General features: G+C 41.3%; 1 protein-coding gene across 6 annotated transcripts in view; it reads left to right on the top strand.

Moving 5' to 3' along the window:
* Scaper (S-phase cyclin A associated protein in the ER) overlaps nucleotides 1-16,208 on the top strand; it is a 343,723-nt gene that overhangs the window by 308,681 nt on the left and 18,834 nt on the right. For 5 of the 6 annotated variants that reach the window (XM_040729754.1, XM_040729758.1, XM_040729757.1 and 2 more), the window contains one exon: nucleotides 5,150-5,299. The exons of the other annotated variant lie outside the window; for it this stretch is intronic. In XM_040729754.1, the coding sequence (XP_040585688.1) occupies nucleotides 5,150-5,299 (150 nt within the window). The remainder of the gene's footprint in view (nucleotides 1-5,149; nucleotides 5,300-16,208) is intronic. 6 annotated transcript variants of the gene reach the window in all.

Here is a 16,208-nt window from a genome sequence, read left to right as displayed (position 1 = left end):
AAATAGAATTATAAAGCATATATACCATTCATTAAGCTATTGATTTATGGCACTCTGTTAAATGTCCCACATGTGCTTTCTCATTTATTCTCATGGATATTATGCAAAGTGTTATTGTACACATTTTACAGATAGAGAAGCTGACAACAAAATAATTTGCCTAAGGTTCTGTTTAGCTGAAACAAGACTAGTTACCCATGATTCTCCACTACCTAAATGTAATCTGTGCCACACTGCCACTTACAAGTCTTCTGACTTGAATTCTTTAGATTAAGGTATTATCATCCCATCAACTTTTAAATATTAAGGGAATTAATGGTTTCTTATAGAAATAGAACCAAAATTGATTATTTTGACTGATATAACTCTCTGTGGATGATTTAACTGATTTGTGTCCAAAGTAAAGGTCATTTATACATAACTGTACAATCTGCTATAAATTAAGTTTTTATAGCTAAAGAAAGAAAAATGATTTTTGCTATAATACCATGTTGTCAGCTTAAGAACATTTTTTCAAGTGGAAATTTTAATTTTCAAAAACGCTGAACCTGTGCAACAGAGCAAGCCCCAAGGAGTAGACATTCCCTGTCCGTTTATTAACTGTCAAGTGATTTCATTAAAAAAGGAACAAACTTGGCAGGTGATGAACCATAATTTAGATGAATTACTTGTTGAGAGGTAAAAGGGCTATAGAGATGCAATGTATGAAGACAGTGGGCTCTGCTACCCTGAGCTGGAAGAAACACTTCAGTTTTGTAACTGATGACACGTGTTCAGTTAATGAATGTCCTCCTAGGACTCTGTTCAGAGAGGAAGTTAGTGAGTTGTATCATTGGAACTTGTACTTTGTAGAGTTACCTTATCCATCACAAGGGCAGAAATCCCTCCTGCAGGATTAATGTGCTTCTGCTCCAAAGAAGTTGAAGTAGCCTTTGCTATTAACTGCAACCTTCAGTGTTGTAGTAGTTTACCGCACACCTAAATGAGAGACTCTGCTCCAGACAGTGTCAGTGGTGCCTTCTTCTGTTTACATATGACATTTTTTATCAGGGGACCACAGAATATAAAGTCCAGTAGTATTCCCATCAGTTAGGTCCAAATAAAATGATTTCCTTGTTACCATAGATTATGAAAAAGTATATATCGAGTCCAGTTATTTTTATGCATTTAAAAACAAACACTTGAACTTAATGGAGTAAACAATAGCAATGTGACCAGTTTTATTATGATCTCTGGTCTTTGAGTGCAAATTCATATAGGACTCTTCCTAGCTCATGAGGATGGCTTGGCTCTACTCTGTGATGACAGGGCTTCCACCAAGAGAATCACAATGCTAAATGAGGGAAAGGGAGGGAGGGTAAGCATTGAGCTAGAAACTGACATTATCTAGACGCTCCTTCGATCATGGCTGACTATGCTTGAGGACTAGCCAGCTGAAAGTCCTATATACTGCTTATATATACACCATAAAGTTAGTTTATCTGTGTGGCACAGGCTTCTCAAAAGATGATGATGTCAGAGTTCTGGGAGGAAAGTCCTGAGAGGAAGCTTCTGGAAAGCAGGTGTTCCAAGAACCAGACAGCAGCTGCATGGCTTTTCATGACCTAGTTTCAGAAGTCATGTAGCTATCTATCAAGCACACTCTACTTAGTACTTGGAAACTGAGGCGAGAGGACTAATACAAATTTGAGGACAGCCTGTACTATATTGTTAGGGAACAGAAAAGATGCTCAGCAGTTAAGATCACGGCTGTTCCTGCAGAAGACTCAGGCTCAGTCCTCAGCACCCATATGAAACTGAGAACCACCTGCAAGTTCAGTTCCAGGGGATCACATGACCTACAGGCACCAAGCATGTGTATGGTACACATATATACATGCCTTGCAGGCACTCACACATGTACATAAATTAATATGTATTTTTAAAAAATAATCTTAAAGCCTTCTATGTTCTGTGCCTGGAGGGAGGGAAGGAGGGAGAGAGAGAAAGAGAGAGAGGGGAGGAGGAGGAGGAGGAGGAGGTGGAGGAGGAGGAGGAGGAGGAGGAGGAGGAGGAGGAGGAGGAAGCAAGAAGACAGAAATCCAAGACCTCAGCTACATAATAAGCTAGAGGCCAGCCCAGGCTACATGAGATCCTCAAAAAAACAGCAGCAACAACAACAACAAAAATATATATATATATATATAAAATAAGTGTGTGTGCATGCATATATATGTACTACTGGTTGAATCACTTACAAACCTCCCAGTTTAAGAGAGAGACATAGGTCCCACCTTTAATAAGAGAATGGTGAAATATTTGAGGGCATTTATGAACTGCACCACTTTTTAGCAAGCTGGATGACACATCTGCCTACACAGACACCACTGTAGTCAAGTAGGCAATGCTCAGTTAAATATACAAGGGTTTACACTGTATAGCAGTGAGTGAGTTTGGGGAGAAAGTGCTGATTCATGATAGATATGATCAGAAAAACTCAAGTTCTAGCTCAGAGAAACAACTCCTTGTCAAAGCAAAGATTTCGTGAAGCATAGGGAAAGAGCTTTCCAGTAGAGTGAAGGGAAGGGTACATCTCAGCATGGGTCTGACTCGAGGATGACCCTAAAGGGCTAGAAGGAACTAAAGAAAACTGAAATGCGGCAGGTGGCCTCAGCTACTGCAGAACAGTGAGACAAGGTGATGTGAGGAGGAGGTTGGTTCCTCCTCCCACCTCCAGGTATCACAGTAATTCAGAGTGTCAAAGACTCATGCTCATCAGACCCCTTGGCCTGGAATCAGACTGGCTCCACTAAGCAGTCCTATCACCATAACTTGTATGGCCTTGGATAAGACATCTGAGCCTTAAGATTCAGTACCCCCATCTAAAGAAAATTGGGAACATCCACCTCACAAAACAGATTAAACAAGATTGTGTAATGGTATTGTACAAGCCAGCATGTGCTAGGCTCCAGACACATGAACTGACACCCTCTGGTCTCTCTGAATCTAGGCCTTCCCTAGGAAACCCACCTGCTGGGCATTTCTGTGAATGCTGTTGCTGAGTTCCTTACTGTGTGGCTTATGAAGATAAAGTGTTTACTCAGCCTCCTGAGAGATGTTGAATCAGAAAGTGTCAAATGTAGCACTCATGCTTCTCTGCCTTTCTTCAGAGCCATGCATCTATGTACTTACTTTGTGTGAAAACCTATCTTGCCATAACAACAAAAGGGCTATCCATTAGAATGTTTTCATCATATACCAATAAGGCTGCTAAAATATCTCCCCCCTCAGCAAAGAGTGGGAATCCACTCTAAAGTCATATTGGCACAGATGGCCCAGAGGTCAGTGATAGTATATATTGCATTTGCTGTCACAGTTTTTAACAATGGAAGGTGGTCTCAAGAAACAAATCAATGTACTGACTTGGCAATTAATTCTGTCTAGAAAGGAAATATAGTTTCCTTGAAAAATTGGCTTGATTTTTATATTCAAACATACGTGCCCCTTGACCTGCTCTTATCAGGGAAGGTTAAACAGAGGGCACTAGGTCACAGCATGCTGGACGCGACTAATTAAATAAGGACTGAACTGAGAAGGTGTCAGGACTTGATTTAAAGGAGCAAAGCCCTCCTGAAGTGTCTTTGGGGGCTTGAAAAATATTTAGGGTGGGGGTTGTCTTGGAGCAGTAGAACTGTGACAGAAGAAACTCTTGAAGCCAGTAGCCATCGTATCACAACAATACCCACCTGAAGAGCTGTGTTTCACCCAATTTAGACAGTGGGATTGCTGGAATTTCCAAGCTACAGCCATCTGACCTGGTTTCAAACCCAGAAAGACCTCAAATAAAGAGATGAGTTTAAAACAGTGCCTTTCCCACAGGCGAGCAGCAGGGCTTCATTCCAGTGTGGGCTGCAAGTGTATTCTGTGGGCTTCGCCTCTCCCCTTTGCCCTCCTGTCGCTCTGTCTGCTTGACATGTTTATTAAATAGAAGCTCCAGGCTGCACAGGCAGACTCAGACTCTCCTCCCGAGTCGCCCACCACTGACAGCCCATAGCCTGTCTGGAGAAAAGATCCCAGAAGCCTATAGCTGAAGGGCACCTTAGTTTGGGGGGAATATTTTTTGTTTTGGGTGGTTTTGCACATTCTTTTGGTAGCCTTTGTTTTATAGCATTATTTATTTGAATAACAATTAATTCTTAGATATCTTTTCTGTTTGAACATAAGTAAATAACTAGAAATAGGTATTTATCTCTGTAAACAAAGGCAGGGAACATAACCCAGTCAGTGGTCAGTGTCTTAGCAAGAGTGAGGCCCTAGGTATAAAAACATTAAATGTCTTCACTATGTATAAGAAAATATTTTCCTTCAGAAAAAGTGTTGCAAATTAGCTTACATGGCACATTCACAGATAAATTTTAGTATTTTTACACTTTTACATATTTTCTACAATAAGAATTCTTGCCTAACAAGAAAATTTAAGTTATTAGGCATGGAATAAGTAACTGCTTTAAGTAGACAGTGTCTTGATTCTGCTTTCTGTCCTTCAGGTTAATCATTATATTTGTTTTGAACATGTATTATATTAAGAACACCTGAACTGAGTGCTACCCATAGTACTGTAGAAATATGTCAGGTTTGTAATATTTTTGTAGATTTTTTTTCTCATGTTGCTTCATTTGGGCATTTTTTTTGTCTTATTGGTCTTTTTCTTGCATAATTTGGTTTCCTTTTGTGGAAGCTGTGTATTTCTTGTTTGGTTTTGGTTTTTAAGGAGAGAACGGGTATGGAGGTGGGTGGGAAGTTTCTGGGAGAGTTTGGAAAGAGAAAAAGAATATAGCGTATGAAAAAATTCCAATAAAAAATAATAAGGAAACTTAAAAAAATTAAACTCCAGGTTCAAGTAAACTTCCTTATGAACATTTGACAACTAGGCTATTTGAAAGTTAAAAACATCTGTAACTTGTACCATTAGTCCCTTTCTCTACTTTTCTAGGAGCAGGAACTCTGTTGTTAAATACACGCTATTTATAAATGTTTAAAACAAAACAAGAAAGAGATGTCATGATCCTCTAGCTATGTAACAGAGAGTGTGCAGAGCCTTGTCTTGCTATATGATATGCAGCCCTGACTCTCTCTGGGCTAGGAGTTCTAACTGCTCCTTGTCTGTCAGTCTATTGTAGGTGCAGAGGGCTTGTCCCTTGCATTCCGGCACATAGCTAGTTCCCTGCTGGGCCACTGCAGCCAAGTCTCCTGTGAAAGCCTCCTTCATGAGGTCATCGTCTGTGTGGGCTACTTCACTGTCAACCACCCAGATAACCAGGTAAGAGGCTCTGAAAGGCACCTTAGATTACTTCCAGCACTGAGGGTGTGAGGTATTGGAGTGAGAAAAGGCAGGCTAGCCTGCTGGAACCCATCTGTCCTGTATGAAGGCCCTTAACCAGGCTCCCAGGATATGCTGATGGCATTATCTCTCCAAAGATATTTGATCGGCACCAGATAGCACAAGGGCCTCCTCTTAGAGCTATAAAGGTAAAATCTTTTATACAGAAGCATCCATTCCCTCCTATACAGTCAGCTTCCACTCCCACACTGCATGAACTCTGATGCCCTCACTATGATAAGGAAGAGTCTGCATCTCTTGGCTCAAGTCACTTAGCAAAACATATAAAGCTGTCCTTGGCCTTCCTCTGCCTGGGTGTTCAGAGGCTTCCAGATGGTTTGGGGCAGAACCTGAGAGTGCAAGGTTCTGGATTCTCCTGCTTGCGTGACAGGCATAGTTTTGCTCCTGGTTGCTTTATTTGGTTTCTGAGTAAAGGTTCTTCTATGGATGCATTCCCCTGCTTTATGAAGGTGAAATTTCATTTGTTACAAATTGGAAGATGATAATAAGACGCCTTCGTCGTTCCACTTTAATTTTAAATAAATTATGGCACAACTAACATGTCAAACTATTTATTAACCGCCTATTCATTTATATAGTTTTATCTAGACATAAACGTGATTGTGTAGGTTATAGCTGAGAAAAAGATCTGAACAGCCCCACTAGCTTTTACTCTAAACTCACTGATTTTTATTTTAAGCAAGTCTCAAATAAATGTGCATATTAGAGTTACTAGCCTAGAGCACACTAGCGGAAGGCAAGAGAAGAGATTGGTTTGCTGTCAGAGCCACATATAAGGCAAGAAGGGGCACACTGAGAGCTGCCACTTCATGTCCAATGAGGAGGGAAGGATAGGGAGAATAAGGCAGGCCCAGAAGGCCACAGTCACGGCCTTGTAGGTTCACAGGAACATTTGGCTCTTAGTAAGCATGGGAACAAAGTGAACCTTCAGGACATTCCCTGTAAGAAATGGAAAGTCAATTTTAGAAAAACCATTCTTGTGGTTAAAATGTAGACGATCTAGGTGTCTACAGGAATACTATTATATACAAAATAAAAAATTTTCCTTTGCCCAGACCCTATTGCCAGGAGCAATTGTTTGTTGCCTCCTGATATAGAAATACCCAGGAAGCTCCTTCCCTTGCAAACAGCCAAGTTTTTGTCCTTCCTAAGGATCTTGTACAGTAGGTTGATAAAACTCTTAAAAACTACTCAGGAGGGACTGGACAAATACCTCAGCAGTTAAGAGCACTGACTGTTCTTCTAGAGGACCCAGATTCAATTCCCAGCACCCAATTGGAGGCTCACAACTGTCTGTGGCTCCAGTTACAGGGGACCTGACACCCCCACACATACATGCAGGCAAAACACCAGTGCACATGAAGTAAAATAAATTGAAAAAAAAACTACTCAGGAAAAGATAAGCAAGAGACAGTCCTATATGGATTTCTTTCCTTTGTGTGTACCAACCTACTAAATGATCTTTAGCTCCAATATTTATAACCACAAAGCAGTCCTTATTTGTTATGAAAAGGCCACAGAAAATACAAATAATAAAATGGAATCCCTGTTGTTTCTGGTCCCAGCGTCTGAGACTTCTACCACCAGCAGGCTTCATTGCCTGTGTGCTCACGTCCTGCTTCCTGTACTTCATATTATACAAGAATATCATTTTTAATGGCTTTACCTTGTGTGGACACTCACAGTTTACCTAACAATTTCCTGTTTTATACATAAGTAGTTTGTGCTATATATCATGACACTCTGCTGCTCTTGTAAAGAGCTGAGCAGTTTGTGAGTGTGCTGTTTGGCTGTGTGCAAGTCCACACCAAAAGTTCCCTTGTCTCAGCACATTTCGTGCTGCTGTGCTTTGATGCTTTTGTACAAAGCAACTCCATGATGATAAGTTGATGGAATTCAGTGTCCTGTGGGCCTTCTGAGTTTTTCTACTGATGCTAGATGGCACAATAGTGCTCTTCTTTTAGATACCTTTTAGGTATCTCTGGTCTCACTAGAGTGAACAGAGACAAGCAGGGGAACATGTATTTGAAGAGACACGGGAAAAGGCAGTTGAAGTGGGTAGAGAGAGCCTTGAGGTGGGAGTGGAAGAGAAGGGAGACTTAGGAAGGGGAAGAGGTAGAGGCTCCAGGGGCTGCTGCAGTAGCCATGGCCCCATCGGGCAGAACAGGAAGAAGAAAAGGATGCAGTAAGATTTGAGCTCACTCTTGAGAGATGAGCTCACCCAGAGGACTAAATTAGAAAGTGAGAAAAGCCAGCCCTTGTGCTTTGGTCCCTTGCTTTGCACAGGGCCCGCTCTGGAGAAGAACCAGTGAAGTCAGGGCTGCCCTAGACAGTTGCTGACAGGCAGTGGTTTATGAGGAGGAAACAGAATGTGTGAAAACACAAAAGAAACTGAAAACTGATAGAAAAAGGTAGTCGTTGCAAAAAGCAAAGATCTGTAGCTATGTAGTTTGTAAAGGTCACCCTTGTCCTTTAGAGATCCTGATGTTGTTATCTGTCACCTCTTCAGCACTGTGATGCAGTCCTCATACAAAGCTAATCCTACCTCAGGTGGTGGGTAGAGAGTGGGCTCTCAGAGGCATATTAAGCTTCCTGAAACAAAGAAAAGCACTAGGAGACTTAAAGTCAGGTGTGGCTGGGCATGGTAATGCATGCCTTTAGTCCCAGAACTCAGGAGGCAGAGGCAGGCAGATCTCTTTGTGTTCATGACCAGCCTGGTCTATGAAGTGAGTTCCGAGACAGCCAGGGCTGGTACACAGAGAAATCCTGTCCTCCCCCCCAAAAAAAAGAGGAAGAAGGAAGAAAGAAAAGAAAGTCAGGTGTGCAACAGGCCCATCCTCTGATGATCAGTGATGTGCATCTTGGACAACAACGTGAGATGTGCTACAAACTGCCGTTCTGCCCTCCGAATGCCAGCTTGGGGTGTCTGGGCACGTGTGTGTCTCACTCCAGGAGACCCATAAAGATTCTAGTAAGGTATAAATATATCCAGACCTCAGTTTAGCAAGTAGAGGGCCTGGGTCGGCTCTGCTTTTACCTATGTGATCTTAGATGAATATTCTCCCTTTAGATTTATGGATCGGTAACTGTTGAAAAGTAGAGTAGTTCTGAAGAGCAGTGACATTTACATGATGAGAGAGTGTGTGTGTGTGTGTGTGTGTGTGTGTGTGTGTGTGTGTGTGTGTGTGTGTGTGTAATGCTACTGAATTATAGGGATAAACTGCTAAATTATATGTTACGTGTATTTCACATGGTCAACAAAAAAGAAAAGGGAGAGGATGAGAAAGATTATAGTTAGGTGCTCTTGCCTGAAAATGCCTTGAGCCTGTGACGTGGAAAGTCTGAGACTAAAACCATAGACAGACCAGCATTCTGATTTTGAGAGGACTCTCTGCCCTTTTGTGGTTTTTAGATCCTCCTTACTCTCCTCCAGATCCTGTCAGCACCAGTTTCATAAACTGCCTCTCCCTTGTGGCAACTTGTCATCTAAAGCTCAGTATGTATACCTTGGTGTCCCCAGTGTAGACTGAGGAGAATGAGGACCATTGACAGACACAGCAGACTCTTCATGGGTGACTTACTAGGCTTTGCTCTGCCATGCCATTGCCAGCCACAGTTGTTTTATCCGCTGTGTCCCCTAGCCCAGGTGGGAATCTATGCCATGTTCCGTGGGTTATGCTACATATACAGAACAGCATAAGGCGCTGAGGTGACAATGTGCATCCAGTGAGGTTGAGAAGTTTTCTACAACTAAGAAGGTGTGTGTATTTGGAACTTTTTAATTCCCTTTCTATCCATCACAAACCCAGCAATTTGCTTAGTGAACATTTGCTCAGGAGATACCGTTAAGAGCAGCTATAAGCTCTTATCCCAATGTCCATTTCTGTGGAGCTTTTATCCAAGAAGGTTGTCTGAGTAGCCTCACCTCACAGGCAGCACCCCAGTGGTACCCCTTCCCACCCACTCCTGTTCCCAGGGAAAACAGTTCAGGCTGGTGCAAGTTTCTCTAAATCGGGAATTTGGGGGGAGAAGTGATGATTCTTAGTTAAGAAAAGTTTCATGTTAATCTACTGGCATGTTTTTCAAGAGAGGAGCCTTCATTTCCTATTGGGGAAACAGCAGACCTTCTCTACAAGGTCTGGAGGGATCCTGAATCTTGTTGCAGCCTAAATCTGTTAGATTAGGTGACTGTTTTGCATAAAGGATTGGTGGTTTTTTATTTGCCACCACTTAGTCAATTAACTAGAAGGGCCGAGCCCCATGATACCACAGATCAGGAGAGCAAGCCACATATTAAAAGTAATGCCCTGTCTGTGATTGAACCATCATCTGTTTCCTATAGGTTTGCAGTGTCTAATTAAAATGATGTTTTAATCAAAAGCTTCCCTGTATTTTACAGCATTTTCATGGCTTTCTAAATTCTTTCCCATTTAATTATTATAATGAACATAATTAATATGTGCTGTCAACTCTTTGCTTTATTTACATTGTACTGGATAATTAAATTTGGTCTGATAATTAAATTAACTCAATGAAAGATTGTATGACTGCCTGAATATTACTATCCTGGGAATAAGCACCTTTGCATATTCATTTTGATTAGTGACTGCCTTTCTCATTTGGAAAGGCCTGATAGATTCCAGGTATCCCAGCTACAGTATTATGATAATTGACAGGAAAGATCTCTTTGGCCCCCTTGGCCCACCCAGCCTCTCTGTAGTACCAGGAAGACAGATCAGAGCTTTATATTTTCTCAACTCAGGATCCCTTTTTGTCTAAGAAATTGTTTTATGATCCTGAATGTATAGGTATATTAAATAGGTATAGAAATCCAACATTTACTGACAACAAATCATAAGGAAGTTTATTTTAAAACAATCCTTGTTATACATGTAAATTTACTATTTACTAAAAACTAGAGCAAATGTGCATTATAATTAAGTGAATGTGCTTATTTATTTTTATATAAATAAATATTGGCTGCATATTTGATACAGCAGATCATAGAGTATCCTCAATAGTTTTCAGAGTTGATTGATACTTATAATCACCAATATCAAAGCCATCACTAATATACACATATAGTGCAACATGGCAAAAGTACATTCAGCAGGAGGGGTGGCCTTCCATAGGGAAGAACACACAAACTGATTTTCAGTATCAACCTGAACACACAAACTTATTTTCAAGTTCAACCCTGAAAACATATGTACAAGTAACATCACTCATCAGGTTCTGTTTAGGAATATGTATGTATATATGTATGTATGTATATATATGAATTTCATAATTTGTGAAAAAAAGGCCACAAATTTGAAGAAAAACAGAAAGGGGTATATGGAAGGGTTTGGAGGGGGAAACAGAAAGGAGAAAAGCGATTAAATATAATCTCAAAATTAAATTTTATAAAAGTATATTTGGAACCCTTGAAATTATTAGAAATTCTGTCCTAACCGGAAGACAGATTCCTCTCGTAGTTTTTTTTTTTAATGAAACTCAAGTCAGCAACTCCAACAGCAATTTTTAAAATCAAGCATTATAACACAATACAATTCAAAGATACACTAATTAGATACTTACATGACAGTAGGAAAATTTTAGAAGTCTGTTTTCTGTGAGTAAACCATTTTCTGTAAGAGCAGAACGCATTGATTGTACTATAAAAATACTTTCATACCCAGTGTAATAGTCTTAAGTCTGAGCCAAGGTGTTTCAGGTATGTTTGTTTATGTTGGGAGGATAAAGGTGTGTGTAGTAAAATGTGTGTGAGTTGTGTATTCAGAATCAAGGTGGTAGAGAAAATGCATAATACATGGGCAAGTGCTGTCGGAATCACCTTGAAGTAGCCTCGTTTGAGTCCCATTCATTTTGGATCACTGCATGTTGAAAACCTTTACCTGTTGTCACATTTTTCAGTCACCTCAGTAAGTTTATAATAAGGTCACAATCCACAGTTGAAGAAGCTGGGTGTAGATCATGTAGTCTTCTCCTCTCCACTGTGCTAGAGGTACCTGGATGCTTCCAGGGAGATCAGACAGTGGTGCTCCACATGCAACTGTGTTATATATGTTTTCCAGATCATTTGATGACTTAAATTTTTTTATTTGTTCCTGTTTTTGTTTTTATATGTTTGGTTGGTTGATTTGGTTTGGTTTTTGGTTTTAGTAGAAGAGTTTCTCTGTAACTGTCCTGGAGCTCACTGTATAGTCCAGACTAGCCCCAAACTCAGACAGATCTGCCTGCATCTACCTCCAGAGTGCTGGGATTAAAGTTGTGTGCCACCACCACCCAGCTTGTTTGTTTTGAGACAGGATCTCATTATGTATCTCTGGTTGTCCTGGATGTAGATTAGATCAGGCTAACCTCCAACTCACAGAGATCCTCTTTGTCTTTTGGATGCTGGGATTAAATATGTGCACCACCATGCTGGTGATTTTTTTAATGATAATTTCTAAAAGGAATCTATTGCACATGTCAGTAGTGTCTTATCCCATCTGCAGTTAAGGAAAGCTTGGTTGTAGTATATTGCCTAGCAGGTGCTTTGCCACTGAGCTACAGCCTCAGCCTTCCCTTTTTTTTTTTTTTTTTTTGTGTGTGTGTGTGTGTGTGTGTGTGTGAGAGAGAGAGAGAGAGAGAGAGAGAGAGAGAGAGAGAGAGAGAGAGAGAGAGAGAGAGAGAGAGAGAGAGAGAGAGAGGAGAGAGAGAGAGAGACCTGATTGTGAGAGTCAGTTCTCTCCGCCATTTGAGTTCTGGGAACTCAAGCTTGGCAGCAAGAAGCACTTTTACCATGTGAGCCATCTCACCGCCTTCTGTGGAATTTTGTTTTAGGGCATGAAACACTGGCCTCATACTTGGTAGGCAAGTGCACTTCGGCTGAGCTACATCCCTGGCTTCAGTTGTGTTTTGAGAATGGGAGTTAGAGTAGAAATAGAGAACTTGACTAGTAGTTTCCAGAACCACCATCCAACCTTTAGAACACTCAGAACTGGCCTAACTCCTACTCAAACATCCTTCTCTCACTCTTTGTCTTCCTCAAAGTCAGATGATCCATCCGGGGTCACACCTACTTGGTACACTGTGCTGGGCTAATCTGGCCCATGGAGCAGCTGCTACTGTGTGGGGCTGAGAGTGCCCTTCATTCAGCTTCCTGTTCTCCCAGCACCTCATCCTTTATCTGCCGCATAAGAATTTACTGTCTGCATGTTCTTCCATATGATAGCCACAGTTCCTTTCGTAGGATGGAAAAGCTCAAGAATTTCAGTAACAGAGCCATTTTGGAGCCAGGTTATTCTCAGTATTATAGCACCAGAGAAAAACATGGTACTTGAGGGCCACTTGAGGGGTTTGAGATAGAGCATAAAAGGTAATATTTGCCTAAACATTTAAGTCAGTGATGTGCCTGTGTTAGAATGAAGAGGTTTGCCAATCACCAATTCTGGTGATGTATAGTAAAAGTTACCCCCTTCATGGGATCCAAACAAAAAGACCTTTCACTTGCCTCATCATTTGTGACTTTTCCTACACAATTTTAGTGCAGTGCTCTATGTCACTAGGTATGTTTTTTTCACTCCACAAACCACCTGAGAGGTCCCAAGAAATTCCTAGCTCAATAGTGACTGCCTTGCCAAGGAACACAGCAGAGCAGGTAGTAGGCAGTACAGGAATCTACATGCATCTCAAGCCTGAGTACTTAGAGCAAGACCTTAAGACTGTCACACTTGGTTGTACAAAGACCATCATTGTTTCCTGGTGTGTGACACAGTTGTTCCAGATGCTGACATAGGAGCAGGAAAGGAAACTCTGAATGACTCTACAATTGAGATTTTGAACTTAGCCATGCAAAAAGGTAAATGCCATGGTGATTCTGAGCATAGACTGACTTTGACACCCTAGCACTGTGGCCCTGCACAAGTTTCAAAGCCTCTCTTTTCTTACTGATGGTTTAGTGAGTTAGTTTAGCCACAAGGGTGACGTAAGGTTAACGAGCTACATGTCTGTTTTAAGTCTAGGCCCTGCTTCAGAGCATCCAAAGATTGACAGAGGATTACCCAGGCCTGATCCCCTGCCCAATGTGCAATTATGTTCAGTACTGTTCACAGGCCTCAGGTATCTTTTGCTCACTGTTGGGGTGTTATCTGTACACAAAATATGAGAGTTCAGGACTCTTGTTAGTTTTGATGTTAGTCAGTGATGATAAATCACATTTTTCTGGATCTTTGTCTTTGGTCATAGAGGAACTTTTTAAAGTAAAATACCCAAAGATAGACTGTAAAAGTCTAATCTTTACTCAGGGTCTCCTGAAATAAGGAAATTATATTACCATTGTCAGCCCCAGAAAGATCCATAATGGCTAAACTAGTATCCTTCTAAATATATGTGACCCTGAGCAAGTCACTGCCCATCTCTGGACTTCAGTTTCCTGTCTATAAAAAGAATTAAGTGGACCAGCAATATAGCTCTGTCAGTAAAAAGCTCTTCCTTCTTCCAGCTCTAACAAATGAATTTGCATTTCTACAATGAATCACAAATCTATGGCCAGACCAGCATTAAAATAAATTTAATCATTTTCGTGTGTGTGTGTGTGTGTGTGTGTGTGTGTGTGTGTGTGTGTGTGTATACACACATGCATGTGGGTACCTCAGAAAACCAGAAAAAGGCGTAGGGTCTCTTGGAGCTGGAGTTACAGGTGGTTGTAAGCTACCTGACATGCATGCTGGGAAGCAAGTTCAAGTCCTCTGGGAAAGCAACAAGTGCTCTTAACCACCAAGCCATCTCCCCAGCCCTATTCATCCATAAGAACAGTAATCATAAATACTCCAGTTACACTGGCTTTCTGACTATTCCTCAAGCACACCTCAACCATCTCCCTACTGAAGTTTTCATCTTGCTGCTTTCTGCCTAGAATCTTGACCTCAGAAATGAGTATGATTTCAGATGCTCACTTCCAAAAGTTTGGTTCTTTCTTGTCCTGTTACCATAGCACCTTCCAAGGTTCTAACCTGTGGACCAGGCATGTGGTCGCTGTTTTCAATTCCCATGTTTTATTTTCCTTCACTCATTTATAACCTGGGATATTCATTTGCTTTATCTGTTTGATTTTGTCTTTTTAGCCTGCTAAAAAGTTAAGTATCTTAAGAACAAGTTTCTCATTAGTGGTACATATGACAGTGCCAGGCATATGTCTTGAATGAGGAGTAGAAGGTAAGATGGTAAAAGTCTCTTGTGTGTCATCTTATACAAAAGGTCAAAATGGTGCAGCTTTTGAAAGATCCATCATTTCTGCTTACTAAGACCAAATCTACTCTGCCTTCTTGTGAGTTGGTTTGAAAGGAAGCTCTTTAACAGGTATATAGGCATCAAAGGACTTAGGCAGCCCTATGTCTGTGCCCTTGTTGGTTGACAGCCCACAGGGCCTCACTCTTGGTCTGGCTGTATTAATTTCCTTCCAATTTTCTCAGCAGACATTATACATCCTTGGCATCTTTCATTGCTTGGGTATCCACTGCATCTTCAGCTCCACTCTTAAAGCTTTGTGTATCATTCTCTCAAGGGCTGCCCTGGGATTCTGGCCTAACTACAAATTTCTTACTCTCCCAGGCTTTCTTTTGAAATCTTGATAGAAGCCTTCTGACCCCACAACTCCAGTTTACCTTCAAAACCAGCATCACTTGGGCAATGATAAAGTTTGTCACTGAGTCAAACAGTAATGACCCCTCCTGTAGTCTTGGGCTATAGTATCTACAGTGGACTCAATCCCTGGGGGTGGGGGTGGGGAGCTGGATGTGGATGAATATGTCCAGAAACATCCTTGGGTGTGTAGCTCTCTTCTCAGAGAAAAGGCGTTTAAGTGAGTTTATCCTTTTATATTCCCAGCCTTGGAAAGAGTAAGATCCTCCTTATTACTGAAGTATCTTCTAGGTATCTTTACTTTGCCCTGGTGTCAAGTATTTAGTCTATTTTTAATGATATGAATTTCCTTAATAACCATGCCTTCCTTGCTAGCAACTTGAAATGTATTCCTTTTCTACCCAGTCCACAAGCTTTTCAGAACTTCCCCACCCCACTGTCATTTGCTCCCAGTTCTCACTCTAAACATGGCTAAAAGCAGGCAGTGCTACCCACACCACAACCTGAATGCTGGGGTGCCTCAAACTTTCCTCCACCAGATTAATTAATCCATCACTTTAAACTCATCATCCCACAAAGTCTTCGGGCTTGGATAAAATGTAGGTAAGTCTTTACCAGAGTGTAACACACATGGTTTCTAGTCCAGCTCTAGGGAAGCAAGATAGGTGGGACTAGGAGTCCAAGAGGACTCTGGGAAGGAGAAACACAGGGAGTCAAGATGTAACCGCCATAGAGATAAGAAGCCCGGAAACTTCTCCGGTAAGAGAAATACGTAGATTAATAATTATGGGATAAATACTTAAGTCAGAGCTAGCCAGTAAGAAACAAGCAAGGCCAACAGCTTCATAATTAATATAGCCTCCTGTGTGTTTATTTGGGACTGATGGGGCTCTGGAACCAGGCTGGCAGGAAGGCTTCACTTTACACAGCTCCCAGTAGAGTACTTGACTCCCATATGAAACCTCATGAACTAACTCAGACTGTAACCTCCACGCTCTTGTAGACATTCTCCACTCTTACCGCAATTGCCCACTAAGCTCTGCTTACAGCATTCTATGGCTTGTGTAACCTTTTTCTCCATATTTCCTCCACAAACTAGTTCCACAGGTTCAGGAATCTAAACCCACCTCTTGATCCTGGTTTTCTGTTATCAGTATGACAAAATACCTGGAAGACAGCTGCAGAGAGGACATGTTTATGG

Source organism: Mesocricetus auratus, unplaced genomic scaffold (assembly GCF_017639785.1).
Source record: "Mesocricetus auratus isolate SY011 unplaced genomic scaffold, BCM_Maur_2.0 Super-Scaffold_100022, whole genome shotgun sequence".
Lineage (NCBI taxonomy): Eukaryota > Metazoa > Chordata > Mammalia > Rodentia > Cricetidae > Mesocricetus > Mesocricetus auratus.
This window is presented reverse-complemented; position numbering and strand designations above follow the sequence as displayed.